Here is an 18901-nt window from a genome sequence, read left to right as displayed (position 1 = left end):
ATTATTTTATTTTTTATTATATAGTTATCATATATATACGTACATATGATACGACTTATACACCAAAATAACTTCAGGAATATCTTGTTTCAAAGATTATAATTGGTATCATTTTATAGCCTTAATCAATGCGAAAATAATAATCCAAGTTACATGTTTGTAAGATACGTATTAGATAATTGGCTTATTGTTAAAATATTTATGGCCTTTTTAAAATGTTAGTCTTAAAGGATATCACGTGTTAATCTCTTTACATAGCACCTATTTAATATTAATATAATGCTCTAGCTTAAAAATATATAAAAATGCAATTTAGATTATTATTTTCGCATTAATTGAGGCTATAAAATAATACCAATTTTAATTTATAAAATAAAATATTCGCGAAGTTATTACAATGTATAAGTTGCATCTTATATATTTAAATACGTATTTGTATATATTTAAGGTTAAAATAAAGGTTAAATCTTATTGGTTATTATTTTTAATTCGTAGAGAAAAAGAAAATAGCTTGCAATATATTGAATAATACTTATATTTTTTAATATCTTTACAAATTCAAAATCGAATAATATAAAACCAAGGTTAAAATTTTTATTTTTTTTTAATACAAATATTAATACCCTTTTCAAATAATTTAAACGTATATTTGTAAAATTATCTTCATATAAAAGGTATATATTACCTTATAAATTGTGTATATAGTAGAAATAGCCGAGTTTTTACTATATTCCTAATATTACTATTACCTTATTAGATATAGTACGACCGACTTTTTTGATTTTGGCACAGTTGGACTAATAGTCCACCGTACCCAATTCGCTTGTTCAGGTGGACACCGGTACCCACACTAGACCGAGAACACCCCAGCAGTCGCTACCCACCACACCAATTTTATGTGGGCTTGGCATTTTGCATGTGGGCTTTTATGGATGCTGTGGGCAAGTCGGCCGACCCATTGACCAATTTTATTATTTGGTATATCTCTTTGCACCTCCCCAACCGCCGCGCAACCTCCTCTCCGTCCTCTTAGCACTTTGTTCGACACCCTTTCGTCCTGGGTGCAGTGCCGAAAAAGTTGAGAGTAGGAGATATCTCGTCGTTGCTATTCGACATTTGCAGTTGAACAATTTGCAAAATCCTACTCTCCTTTTTTTATCCATCCGTCTGCTCTCTCTGGGCTTAGATCCTCCCTCCCTTTAATAATAATCATAGTGCTTGCTGCACATTCCTGAGACGACCTGATATTCGTCTCGAAGAGGGAACCTTTTTTTTTCTTATTTACAACCAAGAGGTATGTATATTGTCACCTACAATCATCTCACATTTATTCCTCTAGCCCAGATCTCTTCCGAATCACATAATCGCCTGATCTAGAACTCTGCTTCTTTGTATCTATCCTTGCCTAGGCCGTGACGCACTTGTCTTTTTGGACAAAATCATCTAGTTTATCCCTGATCTCTGATCTCTGATATCTGCTTGTCTGTGTTGTGTTTTGGTCCGTGAATGAATGCGCGACTCTTTGCACTGAAGATGGCTTTAGTCCTCTCCACGTGGATATATAGATCCAAGATTACGAGTCAACAGCCTAGACTTTCCTCGAGTCATGGACACTACTATTCCCCTTACACCACCTGTTTCATGGCTGGCTAGTTGCTCGTTTTGTGGGCAATGTAGACAATCTATTCCAACGGCAATGGCCAATCTAAGTTTCAACTACCAGCACTAATACAATTTTTTTTTGCAATTTAGGAACGTCTTCGGACCAAACAGGCAACTAGATAGGGTCTTTTCCAACTAGAGGAACTTGAGCATCTTTAATCATCGGAAGAACTCGAGTAGTCTTCCGAGATACATAAAGCCAACTCGCTACGCAGACATTATCTTCAACTACTCCCCATGTCTCCCCAACGATAGGCAAAGATGGATTCAGAAGACGGGGAGCTGTATATCAAGGTATGATGGTTTCTGGCATAAATTTTTAGATAAGACTAGGACTAACCTTTGGAAGCGTTTGGCTGCCTATGTGCGAACGAACGAGAAGGCCTTAGCCAATGCCTTACAATTTCGGAGGCAACCCGCCCGACATGGCACCAGCCAGAGTGTTTCCTCTATTCAGACTCCAAGGTCACCGGCCTTGCCCGAACGTCCCTCAACCTCCGCCTCAGCATCGAGTCCCCTTGCGACGGCATTGTCCTTTGGCTCATTGAGCTTAACATCTAATTCTGTCAAATCAGCAAGGCTGAGCCTTACACCTCATCACTTATTCTACTTACTGTCTCGCTTCGAAGAGCTAGGAATACATGTTGGACCCATGAAAGTGCGTCTAGAAAACCTACATGACACTTCAGCCTCGGCCAACTATGTGTCATTCTTGAGCTCTTCTCAACATACTAAGAGTCGTGGTTCTGATGTGGTATCGATCCGTTCTGTATCGAGTATTCGAAGTGTCATGACCGGGATGTCGGCTATATGGAATAGTATTGGAATTGGGTCGAGTATATCCGCCGCCCGAATGGAAAGGCAAAAGGCTGCCCTGCAAGCGGATATGAAATATGTCTACTCTGCATTCACCAAGATACCATGCCTCCGACTGGCACCTGACTGGCAAACGAAATTGATTAAAGGATATGAGGAGTTTCCCTTCGATTCGGCAGTTCCTCTCTACGTATTCAAGAATCTGCAATCATTAGAAGTCAATGGTGTGGACTACAGACAATTCTTTGGTTGGGACCGCGTAGCAGACCAGATTCGATCTCTCACTCTCAAGCGTGCCAATATCGAGGATCCCGCAGATATACTCATTGACATCGTATTGGATGACATGGATAAGAGGCGGCGTCGGTCTTCGAAGGCACAATCGTCCCCTACGGGTGCATATGCGCATGCTTCGAATCCGAGACGGAGCCCTACGATTTCGTATTCGGATTCTCATAAATCCGCCATCGCGCCAGAAATCCCGGAGCGTCGATATTCGGTAGCCGACATACATGTAGGATCGGTTAGCACCGATTCAACTGACAGCATATCAGCTCAGGACTCTCGCCGTCCTTCAGTCTCCAGGATCGAAACCGACGAGCCAAGATCTAATAAGTCGTCACGGCCCAGAAGCCATTCTCCCAACCGCCCCGCTACTTCTCGTCACCATACAACAAACCCAAGAGGTTCTCATAAAGTCAGGCGTTCGGGCTCTGGCAGTTCACATTCGAGCCTGTCGGATTCGTGGCATAACCCAAGAAATAGTGCTTCTAACTTATTATCCATGGGTATTCTCCCAGCGTCCAAGTGGCGAGTTCTGAAGCATCTAAGCTTAGCAGACAACTCCTTAACAGTGATACCAGCGGCCAGTCTTGCTCCATTGGCGAACACCCTGAACTCCTTAGACCTGTCAACAAACCTTTTCACGCAGATACCTGATAGTCTAGCGACTCTTACAGCCCTTCGGGCCCTTAACCTCTCACATTGCATGATCGACTCCCTGCATTCTTTACTCCGTAACCCTCTCCCGGCTATCAGCGCCTTGAACCTTCGTGCAAACCGTCTTCACTCAATCGCAGGGATTGAGAAACTATATCCACTAGAAAGACTAGACCTAAGAGATAACCGTTTGACCGACCCAACGGAACTGGCTCGCTTAACCGGAATTCCTGATATCCGCGAGATTTATGTTGAGGGTAATCCTTTCGTGCGCACTCATCGAGACTACCGAATCACGATTTTCAATCTTTTCCGCAACACCCCCGGGTATACAGAGGATATCGTTATTGATGGTTCAGGCCCGAGCCTTTCGGAGAGGAGATATCTCGTGGAACGTGTTGCTATACCCGCTGCCGTCCCCGTAGTGAAGCCTCCCGTCCCGGAAATACCCGCCGTGGACGTGAGCAAGCCGGCCATCATTCATGAAACACCGAAGGAGCCCAATGTCTTGCGTAAGGAACGACCCTCCCGTCCTACCCCAAAAGCCGTAGCTAGCGAGATCAACACAACCTCCACCAGACGTCGGCGTACCCCGAAACGTAGGATTGTTGATCTTGCTACAAATGATCGCGTTAGTGATGCCACGCAGCAGCGAGCCAGCGTTGATGAGCCTACCTCTGCCACTCCTGATTCGCCTGATGCAACCGTAGAGTCGGAAAGTAACTACCGTGTCTCCCATCCTCCTGAGACGCAAGACCTACAATCGAAAGTACACTCAGAAACAAGGCCATCTGACACTGGAAATCCGCCGGAGGTGCCACGAATTAATACTACTACTGTCTTCGAACAGCCGGTATCATTCCTGAATAAAGATACCTCGGAATTGTGGAAGGATGCTCAAGATTGGAATGTCAGTGGCGAAATCTACCGGCAAAAGATCGAAGCGTTAAGAGACAAAGTTGGCAATGGTTATCTAAGCGTTCTTAACGAGGAAAGCTGGGAGCCATCTCGACCAGCGTTCGCGGCTGATGACTTTAGTCCCGCATCAACAATACGACCCGGCTCTGCAACCCGTGCCTCTAGTGCGCAAGCAATCACTACTGGCGGCAGTTTAGTCTGATCAGACTCTTCATCCTCATAGTCCCGCTCTTCTCTCCGCTTTGAAGCGGCGCTCTTTACGTTATCACATACCCCATCCCGCCATCGTGGTTTTCGATATACCATCACCCGATTGCATTATGTTACTCTAGTTACGTCTAATGTTTTATGGAGCATAGCGTTCCGGCGTTCAATGGAAAGGGATCATAGTCTTTTGCATTTTTAAGATTTGCAGTACTGCTGCAGATCCGGTGTTGTTCGTTTTTGGTACAAGTTGGTAGGAGAGTTACGAAGAGTTATGTCTCTCAAGTCTAGTTGGTACAAAGGAAGAGGGACGAAAGTTCACTTGCGAAGAAGGAAATTTCTCGCATCGAAATTTTAGACCAAAAACCCAGGTTGGAACGGACAAGAGAGCATGCGGTTGTGTTTTGGTTGGTTCCCCCCTTTATATCCCAGTTTGCGATAGGCGTTTGAGGTCATGGAAGACCCTATTATTGGTGGTCGTTTTTATTGATCGTTTCATGTTTCCCGGCTCCTCTCTTTCCCCGGCATTTTGTGAGCATGAGAATTGCGTCCGTTCCGCATTCGAAAATCAGGGGGTCAGGACCGCAGCGGCGGTCACCATTAGAAGAAAGGAAGGCTTCCCTGGCGGAGGGATGGTTAATGGAAAATGCATGTCCCGCTGCGTTCTTGAAATTATTGACTCCTCGATTCCCTTGTGATTGTTGGTGTATCTAGGATGTAAGGTTTCTCCAGTGACTATTAAGGGCTTGTATATGAGATCCCTCCTGATGGGCCAAGTTATCCCACCTGACTAGCGGTATGGAGGTCTAGGCCCTTTGATATATTAAAATAACATTTTGATATATCAATCTGACAGTTTCAGGTTTATACCTTTTTAGAAGCTAAGCTTAATCTACGTGGAAAATAAACATACCTACTACTTATTTAGTTGATTAGGGGATAGGGGTTATGAATTATGTGAATGATGTGGCTTTATGGGGTTCTCTCTACCCTACAAACGTATCACAGACATAATATTGCTGTATATGGGTACCTAGGTACCTATGTATGTCGTCCATGCCATTTCGAACAACTGTCTTTTTGTTTGATCTTTTTAACAATGATGGAGAAATGTGAGGTGAATAGATCGACATATCAGGAAACGTTGATTCTTAGCAATAAGATACATGGTGAATAGTACTTTCGTATCAAGTCATTAACAAGCAATAGGCACCGACTAGGTCGTTCCATGGCCCATGCAGCGGTAGTAAGATCCCTTTACTTGTGAGATTAAGATGTTACAACGAAATGACGTGGGTATGGGTCTTATAGGACTTAATCTTGGGATGCAGTGGAAGATTTCAGGGGATGACTACTTACTTATGTATATGGGGGATATGATAATAATCCCGATAGGAAATGCCCTATGGTAAATTATCATAAGGGAAATTTTTATAATAGGCTACTACAATTGTTTACACGATAACGTTAATAAACGATATAGCTTGATAGAAATGGCTCTTCAGTAGAAAACCGGCGCATACCTATCGGTGTGGAAGTGAGAGTGCAGTAGGTTATTAAGTAAAATATACAAAGGAAATGGGAAACTCTTGAGATTGAATAAGGAATATATTATATATTACACATGGGTCCTGTCGTCACGGTCTTCTAGAATGTGGAGAGATTACAATATGACTTACCATTAGAGACGAAGACTTGAATGAACAAAGCAAATCTTATCACAGTCTCTAGAAGAAAGACCAACGCGGCCCAGATGATAATTTCTTCATGTTTTAGGAAATAGGTCTGTCTCCGTTTGTTCCTAGGCTCTGATATGTTAGCTATTATGCACCTCGGCTCGGGAACTACGGGAATATGCCTTAAGGTAAGCTAATAGGTACGTCTACCAAGTCCTCAAGTCAATGCATATAGACGTGATGAATCGGTGTAGAAGTTAATACTGTACCACACTGTGATGAGATACAGTAGGAGGTTCTTAAACATTGATGCTCACTCCTTGGCCAAGTTGCCATGTGAGTTTAACCTATAATAGTAGCGGTAAGTTGATGATCGGTAAAAGCGTATGATGATCACTGGGCTGTGAACTAGTGTAGGATGCGATCCAAGTGACCGGAAGATGTTTGGTCATAAGGATACTGTAGCCTCTTCTGTTTTTCGGTGTAAGGCGAAAACTATCAGGATGTGGGGGCTGACATTGAATAGGAAAAGAGCACTGCCCTTACTACTAAATCCATGCATATCCCATGTCTGTGCGATCCACGAGTTGTTGGTCGGGTATCTAGGGGCGTCGTAAGCTGAAGGATCTCTTCAAAGCAGAGTTCTCAGATGCTAATACGATATCATCATGAACTGACGCACGAGCGATCAACCATGTAAATATCGCACTAGATTAGTTATGCTATTGGAAGTCTGTCAATAGGAGTACATAACTATATCAAAACCTACATGTTACTTTGCATAACCATGCAAACGCGAGAACTTTTAGGTACCGCTTCAAGCCAGTGCTCACCTCACATCTTGATAGCCAACCCTTACGTTTTCTTTCTCTATGTCCGGATTGTACTGGTTTCTAATAATTTTTTGAGCTAGCTTTATGGCTTATTAGTTGATCTTGTAAAGATAGGCATTGCTACCTGTCTAAGGCTCGGTAGGACTATGCATGTATCTTGACGTGGCTGCATTCTACTTACATTTGTTATCGAATAGGAGAAGAATAAATTATTCCATGTAGAATTTGATTCGGTGTAAGGATAGTTGATCGTTGGGGAGCTTTTTTCTAAAGACTCCACCTTCGGGATTGTCGCAAGATCCCGTCAACAAGGCCAGTGTGATGAATTCATCTGCGCAAACCTCGACGAGCCATGAATTCATCGGAATGTAGGAGGTAAAGAATATTTCGTCTCGAAGAAAATTATAGTATGTATATATATAGAAGTTAGATAAATATAACTATTGTATTTGCGAGTTTCTAGAGGAAGATAGATTATAGGTTATGGAAAGGGGAACTTACCTAGTGCGGATCCCGGGTTGCTTTGACGTAGCCAAGGTTTGCTTTTCGCTAATGAGGTAGAAACCCCTTATTTCTATTATTTATTATGCCTGTGAGCGAGAGACATGGCCATTCATTGTTTAGTTCAGGCTTTTTGCTATCTGTCTATTGGCGCGAAATAGATATCCCCTCCACATTGCACGACGTAAGCTGTAGGTGTTTGGCATATGGTCTGCATGGGTTATAAGCAGCTAAATATTGATAACTAAGGGAAATAAAACGCATCGCAACCTTATATAGTAGGTGGTATGCAGCGTGGGCCGTAAGCCCAACATGGCCGACGTCTTCGAGGCCGACATCTGATCCAATCTATCGAACACCAACCAATATGTCTATCGGAGTTCGGGAGAGCACAAGGATAACCCAATGATAATTCCCGAGGGTTATTGGGCTGGCTGACCAGCGGTTCTTTAGATAATGAAGACCGCTGAGGCAATTCTAGTAGTTAGTTGATTTGAGATGACCCGTAGGTGGCTACAAACAGATGGATGTAGAGAATAATCAGATATGTACCTGGGTATCCAAACAGCAAAGACATACATTAGGTACCTAACATAAGATAATCAGGATCCCAGCCGAGGTGCAGATTGAATTAGCTTGATTGTGTCATTCCGAGAAATGGACAAGGGACAAAAAAAGCCAAGCTACCACGAGGGTCGCGGGAAGTGGCGTGCAGACCCGGTATGACGGCATTTGGGTACCTACCTAAGGTAAGTGATGGGTAATGTTTGATCGGGTTGATCGGTTTGGTGGAAAGAAGGGTCTAGAGAAAGGTCTAGATCGTCAGGAACCAGTTTCGAGACAAGGGCGCTATGGAATTAGCACATGGTCATGACTGGCAACTGCAAGCTGGCGAGCCCGGCTGCCCGGTAGGGCTGAATCTAGAAATGGAAGCTACACTTGGGGTTCCTTGGTCCAATATGTAAGACCCCACCCCTTTTTTGGATGTGTGTTTAAGTTTGATTGGTGCGCAGATTTATAGACGGCTCTTTTCGAGGAGGACAATACTTGAACTAATAGTTTGTTGAACATAGCGGTATCTTACTTTTCCCTAAACATTTACTACGCGAATTGGACAAACTATAAAAAAAAATAATGAAACGAAGGCTAAGTATATGAGTCATATCTTCGTTATCGCATGGCATTTGTGAGTTAATCTTTCGCAATCTTCCCTTTATCAACTACAATTGAAGCTGTGGTTGAAATATCTACACATGACATAGGGTTCGTCCCAATAACGATATCAGTGGAGAAGATCTACAAAGCACAAGTGGCTGACCCATAGATTCGGGGAGTTGCAGACAAGAAATTGTCCGGGGTGGAGAGGGGCTGCTTATCGCTTACGTAACTGTGGCGCGTTGAACTTTTCCCTTAGGGGCTAGACCCAACACCTCCAGCCGACTTCACCAGCGCGTCCTGACTACTTTTCGCCGTTTCTCGACGACATCTCCTTAACCTTGACTTCTATACTCGACCTTTTTGTCCAACAAATACCCTCCGAAACCTCTTATCGTCAATATACAACATTCTACATATCCGAGTGATCCTTCTCAAATGCCTGTTTGCCGACTTCGACCGCATCATAGCCCCCCTCGCCTCCTCTTTGCGACGCGCTGATTAGGGCACCATTATCATCACTAAATTTATATCAAGAAACGATATAGATCCCTTAGAAACGATGGCACCTAGCCCGAGAACACCGCGGCAGTCCGCTCTTTCACGCCCCCGTGGTCGTCCTAAGGGCTCTATCAACACAGTGCGACGCGTTAGGGACGGCAGCATTGTAGCTGCTACTGAACCCCCTTCAAAGCGTCGACGATACACCGCTAGTGCTTCTGGTAGTGCTAGTAGATTTACGGACCAAGCTGGCAACGAACAAGTCGACACACCTGTTGCGACTACCAGTCGTTCGAGGGCACGGCACAGTTTGCAAAACGGTGCGGCGTCCCCCGCTATCTACCCCAGACGTGAACGTAGTACTCGCACCCGTACCGCAACTCGAGTCGAGGCAGACGATGAGATGCAAATAAGTTCCGCAGCAGCAGTGGCTGCTGCTGTTGTGCAGAGCGAAGGTTATAAACCTAGAGAGGAGCGCGGCTGGGAGGAATTTCACCCGAATCTCGATATAGATGCCACATTTATGCTATTTCGCGCTGAAGATGTTGACGGAACCGCGAAACTAATACCAGAGACACCATCAGCGAAGATTATTGGCATAGATTATAATGATACCAATAGCCCGTCGAAGGACCCAAATGCGGCATCTACATCTCTCTTGAATACGCAGAGTATCACGAATACTACTACACCTGTTGGTGCCCTTTTAGTAACTCCATCTAGAAGGCGTGGCAGTCGACTACCTCGCGGAGACTCACTTTATGCTACTCGTGGGGATCAGCAAGTGGCACCAAACACACCCACGCCTCTACCTATTCACGGTCAGAATACTAAGGAGAAGCTTGACCTGAAACAACCTTCATATCGTAAAACTGACCGCATATTACTTTTTGAGAGCAAAAAGTTCGGTCAGGCTCGATATGTTGACAAGGCAATGATGAATGTCGGGTACCAGGAGAGTGACAACTTCATTCGACCTGATAGAAAACTAATTAAAGCAAGCGATGCTAATATTGAGGATGAAGCTGAACAGGCTGCTGTTGTTAAGGCTGATGGAGAATCGGCGCTTCAGCCGACTAATGTGCTAGGTCGTGTCGAATATGACATGGACGAACAGGACGATATGTGGCTGGAGTCGTACAATGCACATAGAAAGTCGCAGGGCTGGAACCCGGTCACCCGTGAAGTCTTCGAAATCACCATCACCAAGATTGAAAAGGAGTGGCACGCCCTAGAGAAGAGAATCCCGAAGCCCAATCCTAAGCCGCCGCAAACTCACAGGCCTCGTTCTAGCTCCGCTGCAGCCGTAAATGGCGAGCCGCAGGCCGGGGAAGAGCAGGATAGTAAGTGCGCGATTTGCGACGACGGGGATTGCGAGAATACAAACGCAATTGTTTTTTGTGACGGCTGCGATCTCGCGGTCCACCAGGAGTGTTATGGTGTTCCATTTATTCCGGAGGGCCAATGGTTATGTCGGAAATGCCAGCTTATTGGTCGTGGGATCCCGGTTAGTTTCCTTTAGTCCCGCTCTACTCTAAGCCCCGTACTAATAAGTAAATCTAGACCTGTATCTTCTGTCCCAACTCTGATGGTGCCTTCAAGCAGACGAATTCCTCTAAGTGGGCGCATCTGCTCTGCGCTATGTGGATTCCAGAGGTGACATTGGGCAATCATACCTTCATGGAACCCGTCATGGACGTGGATAAGGTGCCGAAGAGTCGCTGGAAGTTAACATGTTACATTTGTAACCAGCAAATGGGTGCCTGCATACAATGCGGTAACAAGGCATGTTACCAGGCCTTCCATGTGACATGTGCCCGCCGCGCCCGACTATTCTTAAAGATGAAGAATAGTTCAGGAGCTTTAGATGTCCTCGACGGCAGTACAAATCTAAAGGCGCTTTGCGATAAACACTGTCCTTCTGAGTACGCTAAAGAGAATGACGTAGTTCGCGCTACTAAAAGAGCCAAAAAATACTATAAGAAGACAATGAGCGACCGGATCTGGGCTAATAGTCAAGCTAAAGCTATGTCTATTGCAGCATCACACCGGAATGCGATCACCGAGCACCCACCCGACGAGTCGCAAATGACCGGGGCGAAGTTGTCCGCTGTCCTTGGGGATAAGAAGGGACAGACAGGGAAGCCGATATGGAAGCTTCCATCTGGAGCTCCTGTGATACCACAGGCCGTCTTTGAAATTGTCGAAGCATCACTGCAGCGATTCAATTTCCTCAAGCGTAAGGAGTTTGTGAGCGACGCATGCCGTTATTGGACATTGAAGCGCGAAGCGCGCCGTGGTGCTGCGCTTCTTAAGCGTTTGCAGTTACAGATGGAATCTTTCTCCTCTATGGAGCTTACACGACGCAACTTCGCAGCTATGGGCCCTTCCGGAATAACTCGCTTGAATAGGCGAATCGAATTTTCGGACACTCTTATTAAAGACTTGGAGCAGCTCAAGGCCCTATCGGAGGCTGTCGTCCAAAGGGAGCAGAGCAAGCTCGAGGCCGCGGAGATGGAACAGGAATTTGTCGACACCTGCTACTTTCCTGTTCACAAGATGCTTCCACCGATTGTAGATAAAGCTATCACGTGAGTCACGCCGTTTAAATCGATCATCATGATATTTTAGTATGCTGACAACTTAATGCTTATTAGCCTTGATAAGAACCTGTTTCACGACGGACTTATTAAGTTGTCCAATAGAATTGATGATAGATTCTATACCACAACATTGTCGTTTACCCACGATCTCTGTGATGTCATCAACGTCGGCGTGAACACGGAGCCTAAGTTTGAACCCGAGTCGCAACAAAAAGCTGGACCTGTCACTCCAGCGGCGTCTAAATCTGACTTCTCTGATTATAGGGATAGGAAAAAGCTTGGTAAAAGAATCCTTAAGTCGGTTCAACCACAGCTAGAGACAGCGTTGCGTCTTGAGTCAGAAGCTGCCCATAGGCCGTTCGACAGCATGAGGCAGGAGCTGGAAGTCATGATGGAGGCAAGCCTGGAACTCCGACAACAGCCTGTTGGACAAGGCAACGTGGAGTCCGAGCGAAGTCAAGATGTCATTATGGTCGATTCGTCAGCTCCGGAGATCACCGTCGGCGGCCAAGCAGATGGCTCTACGGCCGGAGGACCCTCGGGCGACGTTCCGATGGTTGAAGCTGGCGTCCAGTATGAGGTCGCCGGCGGCAATGGTAATATTGAAGTCAACACATCCAGCTTCGACACGAGCGATGAGATGGAAGGTGTTCAACCGACTAGTAATGGAGTATCAATGGTCGAGGCTAAGCAGGAAGCAATACCGAATGACGGCTTGCAAGCAATAGATACGCCGCCAGCAACTAACGGCTACGTGGGTGCGGGACCTTCGCTACAACCTGCGCCACCTACTCCACCCCAGTCCAATGGTAGTTTAGGACGCCAGCCCACTGATCCTCTTACCGACGGCGGCGTTGTGTGGTACTTGCAGGATTTTGAGCCTGAAGGAGCGTCCGCAATCCAAGACCAGTGGCAAGGCAGGGATGCTGCCCGTAGCCTTAGTGAGGAACTTACCGAGATCGACGAAGATGAGCTCAAGGGGCTAGGAGTCGAGATTAACGAAGATAGCATCACGGCATCACCAGCCAATACTACCGAGACAGCGGAACCCGCCGCCGTCAGTGCCCCTAGCCCTACGAAAAAGAGTAACGCCAAGACGAAAAGGCGTAAGACGCCCTACCGAAGACGTTAATGCGGGGATTATTTAATACTGTATCATAGCTGTGCTTTTAGTTCTACTACACCCTTTTTTATCTTTTTTATTTCTTCTTCGTCTTCTTCTTCTTCATTTCTCCCTACACTGTATTTGCAGACTTAAAGCAGCCAGCTCGGGCTGGATCGCATCATTTTTCATTGTTCATCGTCAGTTTCACAACACGCGCGCGATGAGTTATTTATATCTAGGGAAGGGAAATGAAATGATTCTTAGGAGTTTGAGGGGAGGAGGGCCTCTGATACATACCAACTTTTTTTTTTCTACGAGGTTTCTCTTTTTTTAATGTCTAACAGGCGTTCGAGAAAGGGAAACGGACCGGACGGCCATCTTATGTTGTGCGTGCGAAGGATTTCTTTATCTGTTGCCGTCAGGTTTTAGTTTAAGGTCTTCGAGCCTACGGAGGGACTAACTGCCTGCTGGGTCTGCGACGACGGCGCTATGATTGAAGCAAATGCTAGGCTGAGAAGAGACCGAGGCTTAGTCCCGTATATTCTTGCAATTGAGTGTTTATCTTATTATCTCCTCACCTTGAGTCAAAATGAAGGTGGATCGGTTCTCTGGGGGCGTAGGTGATGTTTAGACATCTTAGTAGCGTTCTAGCGAAGGATGTTGCGCGCTCTGAAATTGGTAATATCAAATATGTAGAGGCTAGGCCACGCATTAGTTTACTTTATACGTATCGATGAAAGCAAATTCGACAATATCAGATGTAAAATACGTGAAGCTGAGAATGGTAGCTTGAGTCAATGCCGCTAGACTTTGCTGTTAAAATACTGCACTTCTGGTCACTTCCAACATCTAATGAGAAACTTACACGTCCTATATAGCTCATGCCTAGGAACACAGACACACACTTCAGGTGCCCTATCATTCAATAAATAGATCCCATTTTTTATGGTAAATGTGTCTTTGTGTCAATTTTCACAGCGTAAGTTGAATAATATGATGTATAATCTAGGAGGTTAGAGAATAATACTTAATAGTGCTCGAGATGGGATAGTAGTTGCTAAATGGCGGAGAAAATGAGTTTCAACAGGAGGGATGATGGTATCGCTTGTTTTGTCAAGTTGGCGTCCTTTCATGGTCAACGCTCTTAATGTAAACGTTGTTGAAACTTGAAGACCCTTTCGTCTTATTAAACTACTAGTAAACGTAGGTAATATTCAAGGTAATAAATACCATTTAGTCAAATCTTATTAATACTTGCTTGTTGAGTAGATCATCAGTCTGTCTTCCCACCCGTCTTCCAAGACTGATCATTGAAGTGAAATCCTTTCTTGGCTTGGTTTTACATGAACCTATTACGAAAAGCGCCTCCGCGCCTCCATCACTTGACTAGATTTTCCAAATGAATAACTAATGCTTGATAATCTGTTTACGAATACCGAAATTCGGATGACTATCATAAATCGAATTAGCAGCTCTTTTAAACTGGTAGTCATTCTGCTGTAGGAACTACTTTATGAAAGGCCAAGTCTACAGATGAGGCTATTATAATACTCACTAATGAGATATTCTACAGTTTCTAGGATGAATGATTGCACTTTATCTGTATCTCCGAAGACAGCTACATCGGACAAAAAACTGAAACCGAGATCGAAACGAAGAAAAGGGGTAAATGCTCGGTACATTGCTTATAAGGCTTGGCCTAGCCGTAGCCTTCATAACTACACGTGGACTAGGTATTTCCGTAGAGATGTTACTGCAATACGACACTCGCATGACCGGTCCTGAGATTCGGCTATTTTTCCGACCGATCGATGATGATACGTAGATGCGACCTTAAGGGATTAGTAGGTATTTCTTATGTCCCGCACCAGTACCTGACATACACTAGTTAGACCCTGGCCGAAACATGGGTCAGGGATCGTGTAGATCATCGACCTCCCCAGCCGCGCGGTTAGTCCCAGAGTATCGGAGACTAGGGTAACCAATTAGATTTGAAGTTTCTACTTCACTTCACTCCCAACACAATACACCATATAACCTTGTCCAACATCTCTTGCTTCCTTGAAAGCCTTGTCGATAGCTACGAGGAATCCTTGGCTATAATCTGGTCATGGTAGTAGATGATATTCATACAGGGGAAGGGGGATCAAGTGTGAGCAATGTGTAAGATGCCACGAATACGCTTTGCGGAAGTCAATATCGAAAATACGTACTAATAGGACGGAGGTAGTGTACGTATAACTGCTATTTAAACTCTACCTAATCACAGCTGGAAAGTGGTAAAGGGGTAAGGTTACTCATAGACAGATATCTTATATCGAACTGGTAGTCAAATACATATATAGGAGCTATGACAACAAACCACATAATCCCTAGAAGCAGCATGTATCAGCCGAGATGTATCCTACATACTTCGATATGCCGTTGTGAGTAGTACTTCGCTTCAGCCTTCTAGCGTAGGTGCTAGATCCAAACTGCAACGTCATATTCCGGGGAAGAACCTGAATGGGAATTTGTTGACCTCCTGTAAGATTATCTCTAGGCATAAATGAGATGAACTTTATTGGCTAACTTCCCGGTTGAGAATACATCGAGTACCTAGGTAGTTAACAATATAGTGATTACTGTATCGCGTATGGAAAGTCAACTTTGAATTATATGTAGACGATATAAGTCAATATAACCCTTTTTTAGCTCTGCGTAAGGTCTAAACGAGGCCTTATGTGTTAAGGGGTGAAAGGATCAGTGCTATAGTTCATAAGGTCATGCTAATATATCCTAAGCCATGATATCTTGTCTTGTTAACATATACTGATGAGCGCTACCAATTTTATGTAGCCAGATATATATTATGCCACTATCTTAAGCCAACACGAAATCTTCAAACTGCGAATATTTCTTCGTTGGTCTAAAGGATAGAATCCTGCTAGACAAAGGCGAAACACGTACTCAATCCTTATATAGCTGTATCGTAGTATGAAGTATTTCAGATAGCTCAATATTAGTGAATCGTTATATAAATATCGTAAAATGTTAGATATACTACCTCGGTAAGCCGACAGGATTATAACCAAGCCCCGGCCCTCATAGAATAATACTCTTTTGAAATACCGATAGTTACTTCTTGTATTGTAGATTATGCTTTTCATCTAGAACCATAGAGAGGATGATTTGAGTCAGTGTCTCACCCTGGTTAAGATATTGCCCCTATTTTAGAATTCTTACCTTCAACTTTTACAGGCGTTTTAGTCTCTGACATAGTCAACCTTCGAGGGACTATAGAAATTGACACTTGCGAAATTATTTATCCTACTTTTTCCTATTTCGTCACTCGTCCTCATCTGGACCTCTATCACGGTGGGAGTGACACTAATGCCATCGAGCACCTAAGAACCAGAGACACATCCGGAATAATATATTCCAATGAGGGAGAGAGTTGACACTAGGGGCTGGTCCTATCTCGAGTACCTAGCATCCGTAGTTATACGACAGCTATCTTACAACACACGGAAAAGAACAAAATGACGAAGTCGTGCAGATAACCCACTTTCTTGCGCGCAATACTTCGTGTGTTTTCCAATAAGATATAAGCTATTTATTCGTAGTACTGTAAGGGGATACAGACTATTAATGAAAATATGTTGGGATTTTATGACTTTCGCTAGAAGGCACTAGATATCTTAACGAAGTCATAACCATCTAATGGCACGCTCGTCTACCCTCTCATGGGTGCGATTTGGAGAAAGCTTGGGACTAGAGTTCCGAATTATGGACCTGATTATGCCATTCGGCAATCAAGGAACCACTCGGTAGTTGACTCGAGATTAACCTCCGTCTTAGAGACCGGGACGCGATGTTGTTAAGCTCGATGGTTTTTGGAGAACTACCTGCTTGACGATCCCTCTAGGAGCGGGGAAGCCATCCATGGTTGGACTCCTACTTATGCATCTCAAGTGCTGCTAAGAGAGAGCATGTACCTCGGACGGGAGTGTATGTCGCCGATGAAATATGTTCCAGCTGCTTCGGTCACATTACCCCCATTCATTGGTAAGAAATCAAGAAAATATACCCCAAAGTTATTTAGGTGTGACTACCTAAGGTAAAGTAGGCCTTTGGCATTATAAGAAAACCGTTAGCCAGTATATTTTATCGTCTACCCACCGGAAGGAGACGAGAAGAAGCTATGATCGTCGCCTAAGAAGTTTAAATGTAGGTATTATTTTATTGGTGATACCTATCTTGACACGACGTCCATGCCACGCAATGACAAGACGAGAGACTGTGGGTTGTCGATAACCGAAATTGCTTCGTGTCTGCGAGCATTTATTAAATCCCCAAATCCCCAAATGGTAGGGGACCTACAACGTGTCATCTGCCACAAATAGTACATATGAACGGCCCTCTAAACTACAGCCTGATAGATTCCAAGGGAAAGAAAGTGGGATGAAAATCCAACTCTAGCAACCTCCTAATATAAATTTATGTCTACAGTGACGATATATCTCAAATTTGAGACATATAGTTAGGTAGTTGAGCGAAATTTCTTGTTACCCGGTCTGCCGGTTGACCGGACCTCGGCTGGAGGCTGATTTACGTGAATTACAACGAGGCCTACTCCGTGTTTAAGTGTCATTAGGTACTGATGAGTAATTAATTGGTAAAATTCTGTTTTGTCTACTACCTTTTGTCATATCTTTGTCTGTCATTGCCTTGTCAAAAAGCTGACGTCAATATGGCACTTGTTTTCATATTGGAGACGTTTGCATCCAATGATGGCTAAGTCCTAAATCAAGGCAGTGACTAGTAACCGCAACAGCACGGCCAATCAGCAGTACCGTATCGAACTAGCAATGGATGTCTGCTCAAGGCCGCGATCTGTAATTTGTTGTGTTTGGATCTTAATCATGTGACTTGATGGTGAGAAGATTTATTCAGCTGTTGCAACGACTTGAATACCGTAGGGCGTGGTGCTGTGACAGCTTTCGTCACCTTAAAGCTTGGATGTAATATCCCACGTGCTGTCTACATCGAAAGCCAGACTTTTTACGACCGTGAATTGTTGTACAGGTTGTCGTCTCGCTTATGTATCAGTCTCTTAACGACAGTACCGTACCTCGCAAAAATATTCCGATTGTGATCTCGACACCGGAAAAGGCAACTGCCAAGATGTCAGTCGGCCAAGAGATCGAATGAAAAGTTAGAGCTGTGATCGCAGGGAATTAAACTTTCGACTCCCTTATCTCTCATAGAGACGAAATGTCGAACTGATGGGCTAATACAGTCTAAGATAGTTGATTTAGCACGACTCGTGCTGAGGGGTTAAGCCGCCGATCCAAGTAGAGTGTTTCTGATTAAATGATCCTCGCTAGTGTTAGCATGGAGATGAATTGGAGTCTTGTTAAACCATACCAATTTACTTACCTTCACATTAGGACTGGGCATATTCTGCCCACCCGCTTATACGAGTATATACGTAACTGACTCCTGAATGAATGCACGAATCGTCTGGAAGCCGGTTGTAATAACTAGGAATTTAAGACTGTAGTGTAGATGCTCCGGCTAGCTTGGGAAGCAGAAGCAGAAGCGAAAAGTGACTCTTACGCAAGAGATAATTAGTATTATCAAAGTGCCGTACGGGTGTTGTCCTTGGCAGTTTGAAGTTTAGCCAAACCGACAAATCTGGGGGAAAATCATACCTCCGCCAACTATACAGTAACGTTGCGCATTTTCGATGCGTGGGCTCTGATGAGAAGAGATATGAGGTACTTAAACGAGACACCAGTGGAGTGAGTTGATCAAATAACCCGTGGGGAGATTTCCTGAGCGGGCGAGAGAGAGAGAGAGAGACGAATGTGGTGTGCTAAATTCTCGTTTGCGAGATGTGATAAAAGCCGCCTTTTATAACCCCATAATAAACTCCCGACGGGTTGGTAGAAATTTAACATACGCGTGCTTCCTTTTAGAATAGCCGCTAGACAGGCGCCTCAA

At 44.3% G+C, this 18901-nt stretch overlaps 2 protein-coding genes across 2 annotated transcripts; both read left to right on the top strand.

Moving 5' to 3' along the window:
• Positions 1 to 1923: 1923 nt before the first annotated feature.
• GL218_01483 (uncharacterized protein) lies at positions 1924 to 4537 on the top strand (the record flags this gene model as incomplete). The annotated part of the gene is made up of 2 exons (XM_033577955.1): positions 1924 to 1956; positions 2012 to 4537. 2 exons carry the CDS (start codon positions 1924 to 1926, stop codon positions 4535 to 4537), a joined length of 2559 nt encoding a protein of 852 aa, XP_033438181.1.
• A 4729-nt stretch (positions 4538 to 9266) lies between these two features.
• Positions 9267 to 12940, top strand: GL218_01482 (Peregrin; the record flags this gene model as incomplete). Its single annotated transcript, XM_033577954.1, has 3 exons — positions 9267 to 10712; positions 10769 to 11796; positions 11863 to 12940. 3 exons carry the CDS (start codon positions 9267 to 9269, stop codon positions 12938 to 12940), a joined length of 3552 nt encoding a protein of 1183 aa, XP_033438182.1.
• Between the last annotated feature and the right edge of the window lie 5961 nt (positions 12941 to 18901).

The sequence above is a fragment of the Daldinia childiae genome (assembly GCF_008694065.1).
Source record: "Daldinia childiae strain JS-1345 chromosome Unknown Scaffold2, whole genome shotgun sequence".
Taxonomy (NCBI): domain Eukaryota; kingdom Fungi; phylum Ascomycota; class Sordariomycetes; order Xylariales; family Hypoxylaceae; genus Daldinia; species Daldinia childiae.
Note: the sequence above shows the minus strand (reverse complement) of the source record. Positions and strands in the feature narration are given on the sequence as shown.